Source organism: Zalophus californianus, chromosome 15 (assembly GCF_009762305.2).
Source record: "Zalophus californianus isolate mZalCal1 chromosome 15, mZalCal1.pri.v2, whole genome shotgun sequence".
NCBI classification, from domain to species: Eukaryota; Metazoa; Chordata; class Mammalia; order Carnivora; family Otariidae; genus Zalophus; species Zalophus californianus.
In genome coordinates this window covers 74,697,284-74,721,574 of record NC_045609.1, presented here as the reverse complement: position 1 = coordinate 74,721,574, position 24,291 = coordinate 74,697,284, and the positions used below count along the sequence as shown (strand labels likewise).

General features: G+C 41.7%; 1 protein-coding gene across 7 annotated transcripts in view; it reads left to right on the top strand.

Annotated features, from left to right (window-relative positions):
* Positions 1 to 24,291, top strand: part of SHTN1 (shootin 1) — a 105,261-nt gene that overhangs the window by 61,476 nt on the left and 19,494 nt on the right. For 5 of the 7 annotated variants that reach the window (XM_027591574.2, XM_027591576.1, XM_027591577.1 and 2 more), the window contains 5 exons: positions 424 to 523; positions 6,214 to 6,296; positions 12,436 to 12,545; positions 15,689 to 15,742; positions 21,157 to 21,277. In XM_027591574.2, the coding sequence (XP_027447375.1) occupies positions 424 to 523; positions 6,214 to 6,296; positions 12,436 to 12,545; positions 15,689 to 15,742; positions 21,157 to 21,277 (468 nt within the window). Of the gene's footprint in view, positions 1 to 423; positions 524 to 6,213; positions 6,297 to 12,435; positions 12,546 to 15,688; positions 15,743 to 16,005; positions 16,357 to 21,156; positions 21,278 to 24,291 lie in introns of those variants that run through there. The other 2 variants (XM_027591579.2, XM_027591580.2) reach the window with 2 other exon arrangements.

The window sequence follows — 24,291 nt, the reverse complement described above, 5'->3', positions numbered from 1 at the left end:
TAAATGTCATCTTTAAAAATTAGTTCCTGGTCTATACCCTTTAAAAGTCAAGTATTCACAATTTCTTAGTGTTTTGAGTAATACATGCCATTGTTAACAAATATTTCTTCAGCCTACTCAATCCTTACCTCCCACCCATCCAGCCGTTGTCCTGAATTATTTTTCTTTTCCATAGTTGTACATACGGCCATAAGACAGTAATGTTTTCTTGTAACCTACGTCAGGCCCCTCTTGTATTAGTGGTCGCAGCCTGGATGATGAAAAGGCTAAGATGTTCTGCAGTTTCATCCTGAGATTTCTAACTTTGCCTTAATACCATGAATTTGATTTTGAGAGAGGTTACTTTTTTTTTTTCCTTTATGTGTGTAAAAGGTGCTTAGTGGCTTGTTTCGGCTCCTTTCTGAATGCTTGTTCTCTGTGCAGTTGATGAACTCCAGAAACGGGTGAACCAGTCTGAGAATTGCGTACCTCCACCACCTCCACCTCCACCGCCGCTCCCCCCGCCTCCCCCCAATCCCATCCGGTAAGCCTGCGCAGGGAGACTGCTCTGCATTGAGTCGTTCCTCGTCAGAGAACCTGAAGTGTGTGCTAGTGGGATCCCTTCCTTAAAAACAGAACCCAGGACTACTGTCTTAGATTGCATCCTTGTCCTCGGAGGGGTGGGCGCTAGAAACTCTGAAACAAACTGGCTGGTATTTCTCTCAGAAAATTTTCTTTCTTTCTTTTTTTTTTTTTTTTTTAAATTTAAAATTTTTATTTTTCTAAGATTTTACTTATTTGAGAGAAAGATCATGAGAGACAGCGCAAGCAGGGAGGAGAGGGAGAAGCAGGTTCCCTGCTGAGCAGGGAGTCCGATGTGGGGCTCCATCCCAGGACCCTGAGATCATGACCTGAGCCCAAGGCAGCCGCTCAGCTCACCGAGCCACCCAGGCGCCCCTCTCAGAAAATTTTTCTAAAGACCAAACTATCACTCCCTTCTTTTGTCGTATTTATAGAAAGGGCCCTAAGAAACACCTGGCAGAAACATTCTTGTGGCCTGCCACTTTCCTCTGCTATAGATGTTCAGATCCCATGTGGATGTTCCAAACCCCGGAGCTGGACATTCATTTAAGAAGTTTGATACTTCAGTGTTAAGATTTCAGCCCATGACGTTAGGATTTCCTTTAACTGGAAGACCAAGGAATTTTGAGCTTTTCCCCAAATGTTTTTTTTTTTTTTTTTAATCTTTTCTTGCCCTAATTTGAATTTGAAAAGCTCTGGTTTGTTCATTTACTTTAAAAAATAAAAGTACTAAACAAAACAAAAACTTATCAGTACTAATTGTTACACATTGGTAATTAAGCTCGGAGTGCTAATTATGTTTTATCCCTAACCTCATATTTAAACCTTTAATAATGCCGAGAGAGGAACCTTCCATAAGAAGAAGAAATTGGGTTTACATTCTTGTGACAGGGAATCATATATGCAGGCAAGAATTCACTTTTTCTGGAGCCTGAGGTGACTTGGTGGTATTGAGTGCCTGAATTAAGCACGGTACACCCCAGGAAACCTAGAGGCAAGTTTTCCTCCTTCGTGGTTCTTCATTCCACCACCCAGAGTTACTCAGGACACAACTTCCTTGTCATGGCTGTTTCTGTATAACTTATTCTTGAACAAATGGAATTTAAACTTTTCCTAGATTTTTTACCTTTCATTAACTCATGTGATTTGTTTAATCCTTTCACACAGAGAGGCCATTTATTCCTACTTTGCACCTTTGCTGATCTGTGTGAATAGAATGTGTAGCCTGTTCCCCCCACACGACAATGAAAATGAAACTGCCTTTTAAAAAGATTCTCATTAGTTTTTCTTACTGAGGAGGGTATGACATAATCTACTTTGAGCCAGTGAAGTAGCCAAGGCAGAATAATTTTTACACATGATTGATCCAAGAGTCCATTGAAAGAATTTCAGGTATTTTAAATTCTTTCTGTCCTGGGTAGCTAAAATCTGTTGGAGATATCCTGAATTTGACACTTAAAATAGGAGATTCATCACTTTGATCTTTCTCTAAGGTATAGAATTTTGAGCTGATAAGAAAGGTCACTTCTGTCTATGAGGAGGGAGAATATTAAAAACATGATTATAGTCTTGCTTGTTGGCCTTTAATTTTTAGTCTCACAAATCTGGAAGCCCTTGGAATTAAAAGTAAAGTATAACCTAAATAGAATATTTTCCCGAAGAGCACTTTACAGTTTTACTGAGAAATGAATGTAGGATTCAGACTATGTATGTCTAAAGCATGAACTCTTTTATAAGGCCCTTTAAAGAAAATTTTCATTGAATAACATGAATGATTTTTATTTTAAGATGAATTTAAGTAGTAGAAGATGTAATTTCTCAGTAGAAAGATTTTTTTTTTTTTTTTTTTGGTAAGGAGTACTTTCTTGTCAAAGAAATATATTTGCATATGTATTGAGTTTCAATGGACTTTAAATCCACCAGTTAAGGTTTTCTAACTTTGTTCCTGAGCCTCATTTATTTCACCCTGACAGAGATCATAGATAGAAATGAAAGCGGGGGGGAAAAAAAAAAAAAAAAAAAAGACTAGGGCCTGCTCATTTGACCCAGGGGACAGGTGGGCGAGAGGAAGTCGAGGAAGAAAGTAGACCTTGGTCATGTTGTACCAGCAGTAGTGAACCCAGGAGAGGTCCTGGGCAGGTGTGGCTTAAGGGGGAAGGGTAGGTTTATTGGTGTATTAGTCAGTGTTCTCCAGAGAAACAGAACCAGTAGGGGTGTGTATGTACATGTATACATACATGTGTATACATCATGTCCATTCACATTCAAGGTTTATTCTAAGGAATTAATTCCCATGATTATGGACTCTGGCAAGTTGCAGGGTGAGTCGAAAACCTGGAGCCAAAGGAGAGCCTATGGTGTGGTCTCAGTCTGCAGGTCAGCAGGCTCCAGACCCAGGAAGAGGCAGTGTTTCAAGTCTGGAAGCAGGGAAAGCAGATGTCCTTATGTCAGGGTAGTCAGGCAGGAGGAATTCTGTTTTACTTAGGGAAGGGTCATCCTTTTGTTTTATTCAGGCCTTCCACTGATTGTGTGAGGCCCACCCACATTAGGGAGTAGTCTGCTTTACTCAGGCTACCAATTTAAATGTTAATCTTATCCAAAACCCTCACAGAAATACCCAGAATAATGTTGGACCACATATCTGAGTATCCCATGACCCAGCCAGGGGGGTAACCATCACAGTGGCATGAGAAACACTGATTAAAGAATTTCAAAGTAAATATTTTCCACCAAACTGTGCCATCTTTGGGGGCTCTTGCTTTTATGCATTCAATTGAACTGACTGTGAAATGGGGCAATTTTAGCCAGAGGTTGGATTATAGGTCCCAGATGTCTTATCCTGATCTTCTCATCTGTCCTGTGAGACCTGCTTTATTGTAATCTAAGCCCCATCTTGACAGAGGGCTCTTTTTAAAAATATTACAGATGATTCTCCTCTGGGCATGTAGGAGGTTCCAGCTTATACTTTAATTCCGAACAGTGGAAGTTAACACTTCCTCTCATCTATTTAGGTGGTTCACAGTGATGAACATCGATTTTGACTTCATTTATGTAAACATATACAAATACTCTTTTTTTTTTTTTTTAAAGATTTTATTTATTTATTTGACAGAGAGAGACACAGCAAGAGAGGGAACACAAGCAGGGGGAGTGGGAGAGGGAGAAGCAGGCTTCCCGCCGAGCAGGGAGCCCGATGCGGGGCTCGATCCCAGGACCCTGGGATCATGACCTGAGCCGAAGGCAGACGCTTAACGACTGAGCCACCCAGGCGCCCAACATATACAAATAGTCTAAGCAGTACAAATATCTTCCTGCTTTGTAATCTTGAAAATTTCAGAGTCAGCGGTGAGTTCACTGCAGTGTTGGGAGAGGATAAGATGAGGCCCTGCCTGGGGAGAACCCTCTCCAAGCCCCACGCTACCATGGAATGTTAGCCTGTAGACATTGAGTAGTCCTGCCTGCAGTGACGGAATGGGGAACATGCACAAATAAAGTTTGCATGATTTCATTTCTCCCAACTTCAGGAATAAAGTATGCTTGTTGGTAAGTTCTAGAAACCTCACAGGGTAGAGCTGAGTGTAGTGCTTTCTTTTCCCTGTGCTTTGCAAGAGATTGTTCAATGTGTTTGGGAATTTTAAGAAAAGGTAGTTAGAGAGGGGATTAATAATAGATCTCAAGGCAGAACTAAGAAATTAAAAAAAAATCTAAAAATTATGGTGATTAAGAAACACGGAGTTGTTCTGTCCTCAGCCAGGTATTGCCATGTGCATCCAGGTGCCCCTTTTTCTAGATGTAGCATTCCCAGCTTGGCTTCCTCATGACTGAATTTTGTCAAATCCGGTTTACCACACCGAGAATATTTATAATGAACATTTTTATAATATAGTTCAAGAATCCTTGGTTCATTTGTTTTTTTTGTAAACTTTTTTGAGGGGAGACTGATAACATATATGTAGGAACATACACCAACTTACATACAGTTTAAAAGTAATATGAAGTGAACATCATGTGTTTGCCATCCAAATCAAGAAATAAAAATACTGGTAGCCTGTTTTTAAAGAAACAGATTTTTCCTACATATATATCCCTGAACTCCTATAAATATACATTTTTTTCCCTAACTATATAATTGGAATTTTACTGTATTCATTTGGGTCTTGTTCTTTTTACTCTACGTTATTTTGTAAGGTTCATCCATGTTCTGTTGGGTAGCTGAAATTCATCCACATTCATGGATACATAATCTATTTGTTAAAGATTTTATTTATTTATTAGAGAGAGCGAGAGCACAAGTAGGCAGAGAGGCAGGCAGAGGGAGAGGGAGAAGCGGGCTCCCTGACGGGACTCGATCCCAGGACCCTGGGATCACGACCTGAGCCGAAGGCAGCCGCTTAACCAACTGAGCCACCCAGGCGTCCCCATAATCTATTTTATAAACATCTGAAAATGTGTTTATCCATTATGGCCCTTGTACATTTGAGTTATTACCAGTTCAGGGAAGTTCTGGAAATTCTACACAAACATTCTGGCAAATGAATCCTGGTGCACAAGGGCTTGCATTTCTGTAAGATAGAAGTGAAATCCCTGGCTCCTAGGATCTGTCTGTCTTCAGCTCCACTGGATAATGCCAGACGGGTTTTCCAAAGTGGCACCATCGGCTCATCTACCGTCTTCAGTTTGAAGTTCATCCATTGTCTTCTTGTTATTCTACAGACCTACCGACACTTGATATTATCATACTTGCAATTTCTTGCCTGTTTGATGGTGACTGTGTAGTAATATCTCAATGTGGGTTTCATTTGTGTTTTTCTAGTAGCTAGTGAAGTCAAGCACTCTTTTTGGTACATATTTTGGAGATTTGGACTACTCTTTTATGGAGTTTCAAGGCTTTTGTCCATTTTTTCTGTTGGTTGTATGCTTTTTCTTGTTGCTCTTTGAGTTTCTTTTTATTCTTTTTTTAAGTTCTTTTTTAAAAAGTTTTTTTTAAGTTAAGTAGTTTCTACACCCAATGTGGGGCTCAAACTCACAACTCTGAGATCAAGAGTCACATGCTCCTCTGACTTCTTTTTATTCTTTATGGTGTCTTTTAATATGTGGAGGTCTTAAAATTTTAATGTGGTCAAATTTTTCATGATTTGGATTTTATATAGATTTTGTAAACATGGACCAGAGAGACTGTGGTCTAAATGTATTTTATCCCTTAAGTACCTGTTCTGTGTCACTCAGATTCAGATGTTTTATGCCCATATTTCACAGGTAAATATTTACTGAAAACATCCCCTAATTCTTTGATTTTTCCCTCTCCCTCAAACGTATTACATAGATAGCTCTTTCTGAATTGTAGGTATGGATATTGGCTATTTTTTCTGTTTTACCTTGCCCAGTATTGTAATGGTAATTATAGTGGCTCCCTTCTTAGAGTAATGAGTTTGGTTCCACGCAGAAAGGGATGAGACCTCTTTCTCTTCCTTAAAGTGCTGAAAAGTTCAGTAATTTATTAAAAGTGGAAAGTAGACTCCTAAATTCTAGCTATCCATTTATGCACCTAGAGAAGAATTGGATTTTTACTGATTATTTTGCATCAGTACATTTTATTTCTTGAATCGTCAGGCGTCCAGTAATCTTCTGTCGTTCTTTTTCTTTCTCCCAAAGATCCCTCATGTCCATGATCCGGAAGCGATCCCATCCCAGCGGCAGTGGTGCTAAGAAAGAAAAGGCAGCTCAACCAGAAACAAGTAATTCTCAACCCCTTTGGTTTACTTTCAGTGGTTTCAGCCCAGGTTTTCAACAACACACACAGTCTTTGAGTTCTTTGACTGTGAACAGATTATCTGGGGAGAAATGTGAACCTAGCAGCTGATAAGAAGGAACAAGGTGATGGTCCCTGCCTTCATGTGGCTCCTTGTCTACAGCAGGTCACCTGTAATGTGCGATCTACTGGGATATGTCTTCTTTACAGGATGAGGTTCTCTCCAGGAGGAGGTATAAAGGAAAGAGAGGGAGTGATTCCAGGTGAGGGGTTTGGGGAAAGACTTTTTAGAGTTGATAGCAAGTGAACTGAGACTTGATCAAGCACCTGGTATGTACTGGTCTCGTGCTGCGTGCTGGAGACAGAAGACATAGAAGTGACATGAGAGGGGGAGGCAGGAAGTAAATAAGGACGATTACCTGGAGGAAGAGCACATGTTTCTAAGAGAGGAAGGAGAGGGACTGCTGGTATCAGGAAGAGATGCTTAAGCCGAGTAGTTTGGATTTAGGAAGTCAGGATGGGGGTATTCAGAATAAAAGTAGTTCCCATAGTGGGGCAACTGAATCAAAGGTCCAGAGTGGGGAAGGAGCTTGGCACATTAGGAAACGGAACAAAGGTTGGTATTTACTGGAACATGGGGTGCAAGAGAGGAAGTCTGAGCCAGATTCTGAAGGCTGTGGTCAAGATTTTGAAATGTATCCTAAGGACAGGAGGAGTTTTAAGTAGGGGTGTGACATGGTGAGGTTTGTCTTTTTAAAGCAGTCACACTGTTTGCAGCGAGAGGACAGGGAGCAGACTGCAGAGGAATGAGAGAGGATGGGGGTGGCTGTCCGTCATTCAGATGCACACGGCTCAGACGAGGGTGGAGACAGAAAAAAGTGTTTAAATCCAGGAGCAGCTCCGGAAGGTGCAATTCACAGGAGTCTGACTCGCTGGAGAGGGGAGAAGTCGAGGATAACGTGAACTGATGGAAGTGGAGGGAGAAGGCCTTCCTGCTGAGCAGAGGCATTGGCAGCCAGGAGTAGGGCTGGCTCACAGAGCTGCGGGTAGACCAGTAGAACCCACATTCAACTCAGCATGTTTGCTCAGCACCTGTTAGTTACAAAGCATGGTGGATTTGCCTGGTTCAAGCCCAGTCTGGTGTGGACTTCTTGGCCCCCTTTTCCTGCCCCCAGGTTCATCGATGCAGTCCAGCCACTTTCCTACCATTGGCAGGGTGACGTTCTCAGATCGATGTCCCACATCCTGTGACATTGCTGTGTTCTCACTGCATCACAGTAGAGTCCAAACCCTGTAGGCTGCTTAGCAGTGGTTTTCTGATGTTACTTCAGCCTCAGTTCTGTACGTCTGCTCTACCTTGTGGCTGGACCGTGACCTCAAAGCCCCCTATGCCCTTGCTCTGTGTGTCCTCATTCCAGAATTGCTCTGCTGCCTTTCCTCTGTTCAGAGCTTTCCGGGCAGGGGGCTCTGATTCCACGGCTCCTGTGTAGGTTCCAGGCTCTGCCCTCCACTTCCTCTTGTTTCTGAGGGTTAGCTCCTTAGTATTGGCTCATTGCTGTGCGTTGCGGTAGCATTTTGCTTCAGATTTTTTAATGTTCCCCCCCGCCCCAGCCTCTGCTGTGTTTGGGGTTATTTCCACGTCTCTCCCCTGGAACTGATTGCGAGCTCTTTGAGGGCTTGCTCCTGCCTGCAAGTCTCTCGCAGCTTGCATGCACCTTCAATGAATCCAAGTTTAGACCTAGCCCTACCCTTCTTTGCCAAAAACGCACAGCACCATTACAGATGAAAGCTAGTTGATTTCATCTGTATAAATTGACTTTTGGTGCCTGCCTCCTACAACCCTTTGGAACCTATTCCTCTCATAGTCCTGCTGAAAGGGACATTCTGCTTGCCACAGGCATTGCAGGATTCAGAAGTCTTGTCTTTGGCGATTTGCAGGGTAGCCCTGAGCCTGTGTTACTGGCTTATAAGCCTTCCTGACACTCTAATTAAACTTAAAGTTTTGTTTGTTTCAATCTTGTTTTGGGACAATTGGTAAAGCTTAGAGGGTCAGGAGGGCAGTCAGAATAAAATGATATCCCCTTCTAAGTAAATGACATTATTAGCTTGTCAACCTCAACAGCACCCTTAAGTTTAAAAAAAAAAAAGTATTCTAAGCTTATTAACCCCAGTGTTAGAAACCATATAGTTTTCTTCATGAAAGTGATGTTTCATTTATGATTCATGATATGGGGCAGTGTTCTCTCCCTCATTCCTGAGCTGTTGGGTTGTTACCTGGGATATTTAAGTAGAGTTACTGGTACAGAAGTCACTCATGAGACTTCAAACTGAAGCCACCCTAAAACTGTACCGCCTTAAATGATATGGACCGTAGACAGACATGGTTGCAGCCTCTCTCTGTCTGGCAGGGTAGTTATTTATAGTGTCTTATTAACAGTTCACACTACAAATAGTTGTTGAATGAATAAATCAACAATGATTAAATGCATGATGAATGAATGCAGAGCCTCAAACATTGGGGTTGTCTGTGACACTTTAGACTTCACATTTATAAGTAGGGACCAGTCTTGCTATCACAGTATTATTTTTTGTTAGCATCTTATGATGGCTTTCACTAGCTAGTTGGTATGCTTCTCAGAGCTGATAAATGAAGAAACTTTTATTGCTAGGGTATGGCTCTTAAAAAGTGTAATTGTAGGGGAAGGTCTGTGGAATATTTTAGACGTAGTTTTAAGGTCTAAATGTAAGAAATAATTGACAAATTTTGAATTAACAACTCTAATTTTGATAAGCATGCATGTATTGGACAAGTTCTGAGATTTTAGAGATATGCTTGCTGTTTATCGAATATTTAGGTCATTGATATGTTGACATTTTCTTACCTCAGTTTGCTAACCTGCTGAGTGGGGATAATCATAATCCGTATTTCATAGGGTGGTTGTGAGAATTAATGAGTCTCCTAACATGTGAAGTATTTAGCTTAGTAGCCAGCATATACTCAGATACTCAAAATGTTAGCTAAAAAAAAGAAAGGGTTCCAACCACCCTTTGAGGGGCAGAAGTCCTCATTCAGCAGGCTCTTGTGATCATTGTAGTTAAGGAAATATCCTTAACTTTATGACCTTAGGTCCAATTCAAACTTATTCAACCATGATGTGTTCTTTAGAAATTTTTGTACATCATGGTGGCATAAGATTCTTTTTAAACGCCTTTTTAAAAATGTTAATGAAAGAGAAAAGTAATCCTGTGGAACTTAGAAATTCATTTTCGTTTCTTCTAGGTAATAAAAAAAGGCTTTATTGAGCAACAAGGTGATGGTTTTGTCTGTGGGTCTTTTCTTTGAGGAACGAACTTACTTTTCAAGTGGGTCTTAAAATTTAAGCCTCAATTAATTACATGTAGCTTTCTGATCTAAGACTGACCTTGAAGCACTAACTCAAAGAACATTTGATTTGATTTTCCTGTGGCAGTTCAGTGACATTGGACCTGTTGTCTTCATTTGTCTCTTTTCTTTAATCTCCAGTATCCTGCATATTTCCATTGTCCTTCTGATTACAGGCTTTTGTGAGACAATTACTAACTGCATGATCGCAAAAAGAATTACAAAACATGCCATGAGCTCTCTGTAGGTGATCCTTGCAGATTTATTAGAACCACTTAATAGTTTAGAAGTTCACATAGATTGCTTTTTGCTAGTTAAAAAACAGGGTCGGTGAGAGCGAAAGCTTGTGTAGCTAACCTAGCATTGCCCTTGTATTGTGCCCACGTAGGGAATCTGATAAGAGTGATTTCTTTTCCTTAAGACCAATTAAGCCTTTACATTTGGAAAAGACTAAGAAATTAAAGCCTGGTTTATAATCTGTACACAATACAGATAGTGGCACTTCTCTGAATTATCACTATGATTCTGGCAAGCAAAAATAAGAAACTACTTTAAATTCCTGTTATGTTAGATGCTGCAGCAGATTTGAATAGTGTCGACCATAATTCTCCATCTGTCTGCCTTAATTAGTTTTTGTATGGTGCATTTAATTGGGTTTCAGTCCTTCCTTACAGAGCGCTAATCTGTTTGTCGGCCTTGTTCCTGTTGCCATGCAGCTCTTCTCAAGTCTCACTCAAAATGGCAGGCTTTCTGAAAAATCAAATTTTTTTTTAGGATTTAAAAAAAAAAAATTCTCAGGAATAAATTCCATACCCTTACCATACCTGCACATTGCAGATCTGGGTTTTATCTCCCCTGACTTTGAGTAGGGTCAGCACAAGCACCATGTTGTGCATAATAGGTATTCAGATAAATTGAATGAGTGAGTGAGTGAATGAATGAATGAATGAATTTCTCTCCATAGTAATTTTCTTGTCTGTCTCCTTGTTGATGTTTGGGAGCCATCTGCAGAAGCTGCCCAAGAAAATGCTACTTAAGGGCACAGAGTTGATCAACCCACAGTTTTGCTTTCTTTCATTTACTGGTGGATGAGTTCTGACTTCAGTGCCATGTTTCCCATGTTGCCTGGCAAAAGATGCTTTCTTGCCATCTGGATCTGAAAAATCCTGTTTGGGTATTGAGAACTTTTCATTCCCCACATTTTAATGGCCCATGAAGATGACAGGACTCTATCTGAAGTTAGGACTGTATTGGAAGACTTGGGTTGTACAGTGGGTATAGTAGTGATCCCATCACTGTGGTGTTGTCAAGGTGAGGATGGTGGAACCTTCTGGATTCTTCTGGTTGCTCCCTGAGGCGTAACGTAAGAGGAATAGCTACTCAGTGTTAGTGTGAAGTCCACGTCGTAGAAAAGAAGCCACGATGTAATAAGCCTCATTAGTGCAAAGCCTGACACTCCTGTCCCTTGGCTTGGGGACATTGTTGTGATGGCCTCCATTTAGAAACTGTCCTTTTGGACTTTGGCTATTTCTGCTCAAATAGCAAAAATATTAACAGCCGTATAAAACCAAAAGTTTAACAAGTCAGTCAGCAGGTGGATACTTGCTGAGTGCCTACCATATGCCCCATGTTGTAGAGGCTAAATTAGGCTAAACGGCCTAAAAGGAAGGTCTTCATGAGGTATTTAAACTTAAATATATTGGTTGCAGTGAATGAGACGGATATAAACATGAGATCTAGAATGGCATTAATGGTGATAAACGTTCCAGAAACGATTGAGGGCCTTTGGTCAAGCTGTTGTGCAATAGACAAATTTCATTATTATGATGAATAGCTTTAAGCCCACCTCAGCTACATTCATCTAATTCATGTATATTTCAACAGCATTATTGTTTTGCGGCAAAATAGCGCAAAGGTTAAACAATAGACAGTTGAAATTTTTTAATCAAATTTAATTACTTAATTGCAATCATTTCTGGGTGTATGTTTTCTTTTAACATTGACAATTTAAAAAGACTTGAAAAAGGTTTGCTTAAATGTTTCCTTCCATTGTGATTCCTAAACAAGAGATGGCAATTTAAAAATAGATTTTACGTATCTGCTGTTCATCTTCTGTCTGTGTATTTCTTCCAACATGTTAACAGATCTTTTTTATCTTTTACTTTCAAATGGGCTTTTTGATAGTTATTCCTTCTTTGGGATGATTTCTTTGACATAGGATGTTATAAAAATATCTCTGAGGCAAAGACGAATGAATATTTGGAGTTAGCTAGAAAGCTGGAGAAATTCAGGTCTTATCATTATGCCGACAAATGGAACCGAATCCACTTTAATTGTTTAACAGAGATGAGCCAGTATTGATTTCCAGGCTACAAATTATTAGACCTTAAATTTTATGACTCTAATTTTTATTTTATTTTCATTTTTATTTTATTTAAGTGGAGCCTAACGTGGAGCTTGAACTCAGGACCTGAGCTGAAATCGAGAGTCGGACACTTCACTGACTGAGCCACCTAGGCACCCCTATAACTCTAAGTTTTTAAAAAAACAGGTCTTTTATTAAAAGATTCTTTTAATAAAAAAAAATTGTGGCTACCTGGTAGCTGTTAACCTCAGGAAATTGTTTTGTGATGTCTTACGATTCTGTCTGAAAAGCGGCTGTGCTTAATTACAAAGTGCATCGGAATAGAAAGTAGCTGTTTTCTTGTAACATAAGATGATTTCTGTGTGTGTTCTTTGATAGCTGAAGAAGTCACGGATCTGAAGAGGCAAGCAGTTGAAGAGATGATGGATAGAATTAAAAAGGGAGTTCATCTTAGACCCGTTAATCAGACAGCTAGACCGAAGGCAAAGGTATGGAATGACTAAATGTTCCCCCTCCTGTGATGCTTCCTTTTTCAAGTGTAAAAGTTTGAAATTTGATGAAAGCGACATCAGGGCTGACTGTGAAATCTTAGGATAAGGCTAATGTGTCATAAAAGCCTCTACTCTTATAAAGGCATGTTTCAGGACTCCTGTTTGAGCCGTAGTTAACCTAAATCCCTATAGAAAGAAAGTCCTGTTGTTGCAGGTGCTGTCCTCTGCTTGATATGAACTGCTACACCGAACAAATAATGATCATACCCTTTCTTTTCTTTAGTTCCTTTTGTGTAATTCAACAAGTATGGATTGAGTATCTCCTGTGTGCCTGGTACTGTATTAGGCCCTGGGGATAAAGCAGGAAACAAAAAAGACAAAAATCCTTGCCCTTCCTGAGGCTTCTGTTTCCGTGTGAGGGGAGGGGGGCCGGGTGGGCAGGTGGCATCGCATGATAGTGTCAGAACAGACTTAAGACAACTTTTGAAAAATAGGTTCGTATGATCTCATTATCTTTGCAAACCTGGTCCAGGCCGCTTCAAGGAGAACGTTTTATATATATACATCAGCTGCTGCCGCAGTGAGCGCCAAGATCTAGCAAAGCGCCTAGAGCCTAGTTCTCCCTTCTCTCGTAGGTGTGTCGCATCGAAATAGACCAACAATAGGGTTTTTGATATTTGTCTTGAAAAATGGTTTTTTTTGTTTGTTTTCTCCCTGTCATAAAGCATCAACGGATGGGTCCTCTTTCTTCTTCTTTTTCTGAACCAAATTTTAATGTTCTTTCTTACACTCATGGATGCTCCTCTTCACCTGCTTCAGGGGCCCCAAGTATCATGACTATTAAGTACAAATTCTGCTGGACTTTAGAAGTCACCACTTGGTCACCAGCAGGCAAGGTGGCCAGGCAGGGCAGGAGTTGTGTTGGGGGGCTGCCCGTGGAAAGGGGGTTGGAAAGAGGGAAAGAATACCCAGCTGCAAGAGTAGATTGATGTACAGTGAAATGGAAGCTCTCGCGGCTGCATGGAGTGCTGGTCGGCGCGAGTGCTTGGAGAGCAGTTTTCCAGGGGAGGGACGGAGTGCCCTCAGTCCGGCCCACGTGTTGCCGGTGTCTGGCGCCTGAAGTTCACGGCTAATGGAGCTGGGGCCAGACGCTACCACCCCCCCACTCCCCCGCTTCCCAGGCTCTTCTCTCCCAAGAATGGGCAGAGTGCCGGCCCTCTCCCACTCACAGGGTTGTTGTCAGGCTCAAGTGGACAGTAGTGTGAGAACGCTTGAAAACGGGGGATCTCAGTGGAATCTTTGACGTAAATACATTTTTAAGACTTTCGTGTCACAACTGTTTCGGAATGAATCAGCCAAACCAAACAGACTAGAGAAAAATGCAATGTCACAGAGAAGCAAAATTAGTTTAGAGAGAAAAGTGTTGAAAACCTGTTAAATCCTAAGCGATCAGTGTTCTGTATGTACTTTCCTTTTCAGAGGATCACTTTGTCCTTCTTCCTTCTTGCCATGACTCTTCCAACAGTTACACATTATTTAATGTCAGTTCAGAGCTGGAGAACAGCTGAACAAGGAGCACTGGACTACTGGGTGTTTCACGGGTAACCATGCAACCATGTAGAGGTAGTGCTGAATGACCCGCTCAGTAACCTTGGAACAAGTGGTCACTGCATGCGCTACCAGACTCCCCGGCACAGGACGGCCGTGCTTTCCTGCCCAGGTCACAGGCTCCGGCCTGTAGGAGGCGCCTGCAGTCCGGAGGTGGTGGCGTGGCAGCACTGAGTGGCCTGGAGCCTGGGCGCTTGCTCAAACATCACAACTTGTCCCCTGCACAGCGTACTTGCACAAGTCAGGCCTGCCTGGCGAACACTAATTTAACCGCATATTTTCTAAATTCCTGGATGTCGTCGTGGATACTGTTGTGGTTGTGATTAGTGTCTTGGAGCTTTGGACTGGCACCTGTGACAGGCACCTGTGACTGGCGCAGATGACACGTGTGTTTCCCAGAAAGCGTAGACCACGACAGTGGAATGTCTCCGTCCAATTTGTACCTGAGCAGCAGACCTCTCTCTCTCTCTCTCTCTCTGCCTCTCTCCCTCTCTTGCTCCCTTTCTCCCTCTTTCTCTCACGTCCATTAAAAAAAAAAATGGGAACAGGATCTTATTCTTTTATTAGCTTTTGAGAGGAACGGGTTATAGGTCGCTATTGATCACTTCCCATCTCGATGAGAGAGAAATTAGCTTTACCTCTTCCAGGAATGAGAGGCCAGGGAGTTCCCTGTAGGGTCTCTCTCCATCTCTGTCCTTTGTGAAAGGAGGTGGTACAGGGTAGATCAGAGGTCTTTGAGAACCTCGTGCCAGATTTTCCCTTCACTAAGTTAGCCAAGGGATCCACAGAGACTCTCAGGTATTGTGGGGTGGGCGAGTGTTCCCCAGAGCTTCATTTCAAGTTATTTTGTTCATGGCATAGCCAGACGCCAGATTCCAACTGGGCTTGTCATCAAGACTCAAATACAACCTTTCTCAAGGTGCACCTTTCCTCACAAGTAAGACGGAGGGATTGCATGTGCACCCTCTAAGGCCTCTCTTACTGCTTCGGTGGCCAGTGATGCTAACATTCTCCTGTGAAGCCAGGCTCTTTGCTGACCCCTGCTCCTGACTCAGTGCTGTTATGAAATGCCTGAAACCAGACACGCCAGTCCCCTGGAGCTACCGGAGCTGAGAGACGTTTCTTCCCGGTCGCTTGCTGCCTGCCCTGCGCTGCTGCCTTCCCTCCTGCCCCTCGCTTGTGGGCACCCGTCCAGCTACGCTTATTGTAAAAAGTTCTGAATATTTGAAATTGAATCCTTGAAGTCTGGTGTTTACCAAACCTTTTCTCTGTATGATGATGACAAGAAGTGACAAAATGGCATTTAGAAGATGGGAGCTTGATTCCTCTTGCTTTGACTACTTCCCCTAATTTTCTGTTTCGCCGCTACTTAGGAGCACTAACCTGTCTAATCTTTTTTCCTAACTGTAAGACATAGGCCTAATTTAAAAAAAAAATAGTCAATAGAAGCTGCCAGTACTTTGCCATGTAAATATCTCTGTTTGGTATTTTTAAACTGAATTATTAATTGTGCTTTCTTTTTAAAATTGTAGCCAGAATCTTCAAAAGGCTCTGAGAGTGCCGTGAATGAGCTCAAAGGCATACTGGTAAGAATGGATCTTGGTTTTATTATTTAGTTTATGGGAAACTGAAAGAATATTTTTAAATCTATTTTAAGAATAATTGGTTTTGATGTGTTTTATTTTTGTTCACAATAATCCTTAATTCTTAGGATAGTTCCTCTTGATTGTGCCATGGACTCCTCCATCGGGCATGTTATATGTGTTATGCATCAATACTCTGCTGTTTCTATTCTAGAAGAATGGTTACATCTTCACAAAATTTGTTATTTCCTGTTCTTGCCCTCCAGTCCTTGCCTGACAGCTTCAAGACAGAGTGACCAGATCTGAGGATGAGGGCGTGCTTGGCCAGAATGGAAACACAGTAGAGTCTATTACATGGATAGTGCTTGATTTGGGGGCGCAGAAGTAGAACTCTTGGTGCCAAAATGTCAATCTGAGCTCCTACCCAGATATGTTAGTATCAGGAATCAAGGTCACAGTCTGCTTTTCCTCATAGTTTAAAAAATTATTTGATGATAAATTGGAGAATAAGATAAAAGTCCCTGTCCTTAAGTTACTGATTTCATTTTCTTTCTTTTTTTTTTTTAAGATTTATTCATTTATTTTAGAGAGAGGGAGCGAGCATGGGGAGGGGGAGGAGCAGAGGGAGAAGGAGAGAGAGAGAATGTCAAGCATGCTCCCTGCTGAGCACGGAGCGCAAGGTGGGGCTCCATCTCATGACCCTGAGATCACGGACCAGAGCCAAAACTAAGAGTCGAGTGCTCAGCTGACGGCACCACCCAGGCACCCCATTACTCATTTCATTTTCTAAAGGTAACTCCTATCCATTGGAGAACAGGCCTAATGCCCATCTCCAGCTATTTTTTCTTCTTGCAAACTATGAGCTTTTGCCGACAGAATGAGTGAGTCCTGGCCTGTCCGACAGTTGCCATCAGAGACAAGTGCCTCACTTATAAAATGTTTCGGGTACTAAGAGCTCTATTCTTAGATCCTGTTACAGTCTCAATACCAGTTATTATGCACAGTAAGTCACCAAATGTGGGGGCGGAGGTACAGAACTAGTATCCTCGTGTTTGTTGTTAACGGTGCTAATTATGCATTGCATGTAGACATCCACATAATTGTGGTAAACAAAACTATTTTCATCAAGCATGGAACAGCAGACTGAACTCAGAATGGCTTAATTAGTTTGCTTTAGGTTTAGGTGAGTGGAATTAGTCCTAAAGAGAGATATAGCCTGGCTCACAGTGGTGGTCCACCTATGGAATAAAGGATGATGACCATTGAAAAAGTATGTGGTTATTATCTAATGGATTCTTTGAAGAGAAAACCTTGTTCTCCAGTGAGAACTCCCTATGCGGGGTTCTTTCGTTGTCTGCACATCAGAATGCTAATTCCTCTTCATGAAGATGCCCCAGAGTAGAGTTCTGATCATTAGTGAAAGAGTACACTGAGGTTGACTCTTTAAAAATTAGGTTTACTTGAACAGTCGGACGTCTGTCTGAGATACAGAGGGTACTTGATTAGCCAAGATAATCCTACTCCCTGATGATGCTGGGTGGTAACAAGTTTACTGAATTATAGTGTTGTTCTTAAAGATCACGTTCACTATCCAGTCATATTCAGTATAATTTTGTGCCACTTCAAGGAGAGAAATTTGCAGCATAGATTTTTGGGAAATAATTTACAAATTTAAAAAAATTGTCAAAATTTCTTTCTTTTCTGCAAATTGCCCCCATCCTCCTCCCTCTGGATTTATCATTAGATTTCTGTGCCTTGTCTGGCATTAAGGTATTCCTAATAGCTATTAATCTGGCAATATTATAGCTTTGCATTAAGTTTTTTAAAAAGTGGAACTGAGGGTGCTGTCCCCTACTCTTCTTTGCCAAATGGCAACTCTCCAGTACCCCCGTAGAAGTTCCCTTTGAGGGATGATGGGTCATTTGGAACCCCCCAGTCACTTGGGGCCAAGAAGCCATACAACTCCTTGTAAGAGAGAGAGAGAAAGGAAGCCCCTCTTTGGTGGGGCTTTATTGGTGCTTCTTGCTGTCCTGCAGACTGTTAGGGTTGTCAGAGTTAGTCCCAGCAAAGCACAGGAGCGTGGAAAGCCTCCCAGAGGTGCACTGTGGTCGAGAGCCAGCACCTGCGCTGAGAGAGGCCAAGAAACCTAAGAAACCTCATGTTCAGTTCGACTGTAGAACAGAAAAGAGGAAAACCAGCAGAAACTGGGCTTTTTGCTGAAAGTTAGCCCACAAGTAGAAACACGTCTCTGGTTTGGGATTTGGAAAATCTCACTCTGTTTGGATGTGGACACTTTCCAAGCCAATTGCTGTAGTTCCAGCGTCAACTGAACTTATTTTTCCAACCCTGTGTACACTGAATTTTTAGAAGCTGTATGTTTTGTAGATTTAACAAACTTACAGTTTATTTCTCATGGTCACACAAGGTTTTTTTTGGAGGTTTTGGAGACTTCCCAATCACCCCAGTCATGTAAAAGTCACTCTAAGTGGGAACAGCGATTTCTGAAGAATAAATCCATACAAATTAATCTAAAAGTCTCTTTAAAGTTCAGTTGCCTCTAAATCAAATAAAAACAACCTCTAAGAAATTCTCTTTAGGTTTTTCCCGAACATCCTCAGTTTTTCAGAGGGAATCATCCAATAGTTGGTTTTGCCACCGACGATTAGATCAGTTGGTGTTACAAACATTCAGCCAACATGGGGACTAAGATTGAACAGTGGTTTGGGAATCAGAAGAGCTATGTTCAAGTCCAGCCCTGTCACTGACTTACTGTGGGGCCCAGCCGAAACCCCAAGGCTCACTGAGTTTGAATTCTCTTCTCTGTAAAGTGAAGGAATTCTGTGTACCGCATGCCTTCTAAGTGAATTTCTGATTCTCAGACCTTATGACTAATACATAAATAGACAATTTAGACAGTCTTGGTACTTTATCAGCTGAGCTCCTTGATCATTTCAACTGAGAGTCATGTAGAAATCTTTCTTTTCTCCGTAAGTGCCTGCATATTTAAAGTTTACTCCTGTGTTAGCTGAATCGGTCACATCAGTCAATGGATGGAGAAAAAAAGTTTGAGATTCAAAGATGAGAACTTGGAAGACGGAATCTTTCAGTATCAGGTGTGATGAGAGGGTGGCTCAGCACCATCAGAATATGGGGGAATTAATGCTGTTATTCAAGTGAAAAGTTGAGATTATGGTGAGAGAGAAATTCTTCCTCAAAAGGTGCAAGGCGTATGTGTATGCTCGTGTACACAGACACAGACCTCTTTCTTGAATTGACTCCAGCTGTTGGGAAAAATCAAAGAATGTTCTTGACATTCAAACAGTGTAATAGTTTCCTGTAATAGCAACGGCCTTACATTTTTCAAATATCTGTTTACAAATGATACAGCTGGTAAGTTTTAAAAATTGCAAACATGATTTGGGGATAGTTTTTCCAATACATTTTTTCAAATTTGTCTTAATTGGCTTAGTTCTGTTTTCTTTATCTTATCAGTCTTGATCCTATTTTAGTATTTAAGTCCTTGATGAGCAGGTACGGATCTGCATTAACTGTCACATAAACCACATCATCCCATTTTTTAAGTTATAAAATAAGCTGTTACATATGTTACATGTAATGTGATTTTCCTTTGAATATATTTTATGAATTTTTGCAATAAATGAAAAGCAGGAAGAGATCCTTGGGGGGTGGAATATCGTATGCTTGGTTACAGTATGAGCCCTATCTGCGTGTTTTATTTACACACTGATCTTAGCTGGGCAGCTGAGAGCAAAAGAGTACCATCTCCTCATCTTGTTAGTCAGCCCCCTCCCCTGCCCCATCCCCACAGGCTGTTTCTCAGAGCCTTTACCCAGTTAGGGAAGAAGCCTTTCTAAACAAAACATAATAACCTGTATCATGTGAGATTTGTAACTACCTAATATTACAAGCTATTGTTTTTGTTTTATAGGCTAAAGAAGAAACATGAGTTACCATTTTTAGCCAGTAGAATTCTTAGAGTCCTTCAGGAAGTTGGCAGGGGAGGCAGGAGCAGGGTTAAGGCAAACCCATAGGGAGCTGAGGTGAGAAGACTGGCCTGGTTGTTAGCCTTGGGGGACAGAAGCTGCCTCTGATTGTGGCATGAAGTCTGGCAAGTTATGCCAGACTAGAGGTTCTGACTTGCTGACATCCAGAGATTGTGGATCTCCTGGCTTCCCCCCTCCCCAAGCACGTAGCCCAGCTAAGGAAGGCCATTTCAAAGAAATAGTGGGCATTTCTTTTTTTTTTTTTTAAAAGATTTTTATTTATTTATTTGAGAGAGAGAGAGAATGAGAGGCAGAGAGCACGAGAGGGAAGAGGGTCAGAGGGAGAAGCAGACTCCCTGCTGAGCAGGGAGCCCGATGTGGGACTCGATCCTGGGACTCCAGGATCATGACCTGAGCCGAAGGCAGTTGGTTAACCAACTGAGCCACCCAGGCGCCAATAGTGGGCATTTCTTATGGAAGAAAACTGGACCCCTGGTAATGGTGCAGTGCTGAATCCTTACATACCGGATGAGAAGTGTGTCACCCAGCGTTCTGTACAGGCACTTGACGGGTCCTGGGAGATAGAAAGCCATAGTTCTCCCTCCATAACAGGCTTCCCAGAGGAGCCAGGGCCGGGAGCCACCGCCTGGGTCTTCCTCCGTTGTCTTGAAAGTCAGTACCAAGTTCAGCAGGTGCACGGCTGTATGTCATCTCTTGTTTCCATCAGTATCTTCTGGGCCCTGGATAATACATTCACTGCCTCCTCTGTTAGGAATATGGAATTACGATGCCGGCCCTTCCTTGGTGCCCTGGGTCATTGTAACCCTTCCTCCTTCACAGTGAAGTCAGGGGGTGCTCAGGGCAGCCCTTCTTTGGCCAGGCTGCAGGAGAGTGTCCTGTGTCTCCTGTGGCACCTGCCACACCATGCCACCAGGTGTGGAGCTAGGGTCATTCTGAAGACTCAGCCACACACTTTCAGTGCCACGAGGATTTGGGTTCAGTAGCTCTTGGCTGCTGTGTCAAGAAAACCTTCGAAGGTGAGTTCACTGTATGCTTCTCTTCTCCCCACGATCGATCAACATATATCCGAATCTTCACCGTCAACTAGCAGGTACCTTCCCACCACTGAGTTTCACAGTTAGCTCATCGAGACGGGTTCTTGTACTGTTCTCTGGATGTGAAAGCTAACATCTGACACCCTCAGTAGCATCTTCTTAAAAGATCCAACACTGTGTTGTTGAAGGTACACACATTAAAAAATAATCTATATATAGATACACAGCAGATTCATTCTGTTTCCTAATTCCGTTCAAATTCTGGTAATGTTTTGCTGGTTTGATTTTTATATTCTTTTGTATATTGTATTAAGACATTAACCTTTTTGTTTTTGTTTTTGTTTTGTTTTCACTTTAGGGGACACTTAACAAATCCACTAGTTCAAGAAGCTTAAAATCCCTTGACACTGAAAACAGTGAAACTGAGTTAGAAAGGATTTTGCGTCGCAGAAAGGTGACAGCAGAAGCAGATAGCAGTAGTAAGCTGGTTTGAATTCTCCGCAGTTCTCTCTTCCTCTCTGAAACATCTGCCCTTAAGTCCCTTTCTAACATGAAATGATCTTTTATAATTATTAATTTTTTTAATGTGAGTGAGAAGTATTGGATTAGCAAAGGCACTTATGGATAGATATCTCATTAGAAATTACGTATTTTTGCTTATTCATATGTTTATTTATTTGCAGTTAATCAAGGTTTTAGAGATTGGGCTTGCTTGAGGCAAGATGCCCCCATGTACAGATACTTAGAATGGGCTCTGACAATAGGGTAGCAATGAGAACAGGCTCTGGATCCAGACCGTGTGAGTTTGAATCCTTGCTCTGCCATTTACGAGCGGCTTGCCCTTCAATTGCTCAACCTCTCTGTGCCTCAGTGTCTTTATCTGTGAAATGAGGGTAATAAAAGCACTGGCTCATCAGATTATTCTAAAGATTGAGTAAGTCAGTGTATGGAAAGTGCCTAGTAGTGTGCATGGCACCAAGTCAGTGCACAGGGATTAGTAGTCAGAGTGGGAATCACGTATCATTTACGAATGCAGAGGCATCGTCTTTATCCTTCATGTGTACTCTGTCCATTGTCTCTGCATACGAGAAATGGCAGCTCTGTTACCAGCTGGAAACAACTATCTGAGCAAGTCTGGAGCTCAGAGACTGGGTCATGATGTGCAGGTATGAGACCTCAGAACTAACTTTGTATGTCTTCCGTTTTGTTTTTTGTTTTTTTTTTCCCATCCGCTTGGTCACGGGAATTAGCAAAAACCCATATGAGCTTTTTCCCTTGTGGCCAGGAGGCTGGCTTTGAAAAACTACTCCAAAGTAAAATTAACCAGCAGCCGTAGCTAAATCTTTTAGATTTAGCTGAATCTTTTAGACTCGGTTCAGTCAACTCCAGTTGGTCCGTTGTAACAGTTTAAATTTGCACTGAGTCATGTTTACCAAGTTTAAGTTGCTAGAATAGGAGGGATTTGGGTTTTTGTTAATCAAGCTCTAGTTTCCATGTAGGGATTTTACTGAGACAATTTAGTAAATTGGTTCTTTGTACTGGAAGCAGCAGAATAGCAGCCAAACCTTTATTATAAAAAGTTGAAACTTCTGTTTTCTTCTTTAAAAAAAATCAGCCATTCAGGTTTTAGTTTGGTCTGGAAATTCTGCTGTTAGTATCATAGAAGAATTCCTTCCCCCAAAAAATAACCACCTCTCAGGAAAATTAAGCTGTGCTGTAAGAGATTTTTTTTTTTCTTAGAATTGCTTTATAAGCATTTACCAGCCTCCACAATGAGCCATTGTTCCTGTTGTGACAATCACTTCTTGCAACATTTCATCCTTGGAGTATTCATATAGCCATCATTATTGTTTAGGACTTGGTGGATCCCATTTTTGTTCTCTGTCATTTACATTTTGTATTTTGTTCCTGTGGAAGCATTCTGACTTCACTCGTGAACTCGGTCAGATGTACAGCGCTATTTCAGAGTTAGTATTCAATGGGAGAAACCAGGAAACATTTTCATTTTAGTCAAGATGGGAATTTGAATATTTCAGAGAATGGAGAAAGAAAGGAACACACTGTACAGGCATGGTTGAGAATCTTTCATTTTATTTATTATACCTCACAATATATAAATATTCAATGTATCATTTGAGGGATATTACAATAAGGTATATAGTCAATAGAATCATAGGTATTTGGATAGAGAAACAAGAACTCTGACAGAGTTTAGAGGAACCATCTTGGGGAGAGTGACTTGTAACTGAGTAGAAATTTTCTTTTGAGCTCCCTAGTAGCCAAAGCAAAAAAAAAAAAAAAGGAGGGGGGTGAGAGGAGGAAACAAACTTACAAACTCTATCATCTAGAAAAAGAAATCATACTTTTTTTTTTTTTTTAGATGGTACCACTGTTTTTCTAGCATCGAACTATTAGAGGTATTTGCCAAATAAACCTTTTTATAAGGGTCATGGAATGACAAAGTGAAAATCCAGGAAAGGTGGGGGGGTGGGTGGGGTAGGGGGAAGGGAGTAAGAAGCTAAAGTTAGCACAGCTGCACCCTGCATGGTGGGAGCAGATTACAGAGATGAATTTGATAGGTTTATGGCCTCAGGTACACTTGAATCTCTTGAGATTTTTTTCCTTCTGCACACAAAGGCTTATGGGGAAGCTAATGGGAGGTCACAAGAGTGGAGAAAGGAAGCATGGTGAGAGAGGTGGGGACAGCCTAAGCTTTGCAGACAGCCAATCCCAGGATAGTTGCTATCTCCCTCCAGGGCCAGTGAAGTACCTTTCTCTTTAGTTTCTCTTATCAGACCTATCTGATACTTTGGGCTCCTGGCCTACCGAGCTGACATTTCAAACAGCAGCAAGTACCTCTTGGAAAACACTGGACAGCTTAAACAGGATGCAATAATAATAATAATCTTAAATATTATGTATTTTTATTTATTTATTTTTTAAAGTTTTTATTTATTTATTTGACAGAGAGAGACACAGCCAGAGAGGGAACACAAGCAGAGGGAGTGGGAGAGGGAGAAGCAGGCTTCCTGCGGAGCAGGGAGCCCGATGCGGGGCTCGATCCCAGGACCCTGGGATCATGACCTGAGCGGAAGGCAGCCGCTTAACGACTGAGCCACCCAGGCGCCCCTGTTTCTTTTGGTATGTAAGAAAAATCAGAGCTCGGCTCAGCTCACCCACTCCCTGTCCTTTGTAGCGGGCCTCATTTACAGAAGAGGAAGTGGGCGTTGGTGTTTTCAGAAGCAGATCTGCTTTCGTACAAGGACAGATTGCTTAAAGCTGTCTAGCTTTGTAGTCAGCAACTGCCCAAGGGCAGAATAGAGCGGCTCAGAAGCAAATCTTGAATTCAACTTCGTATTTTTTCAGGATCTTTCTTGATCTTCCAGCTCTTCTCTCTTCACTCCCACATCCCATGCACCAGGAGGCTTGTCCTAGGTGGGAGGGGAAAGGTCTTTTGCATCAGGATATTCAGTGATGTCACAGGCTCCTCGCC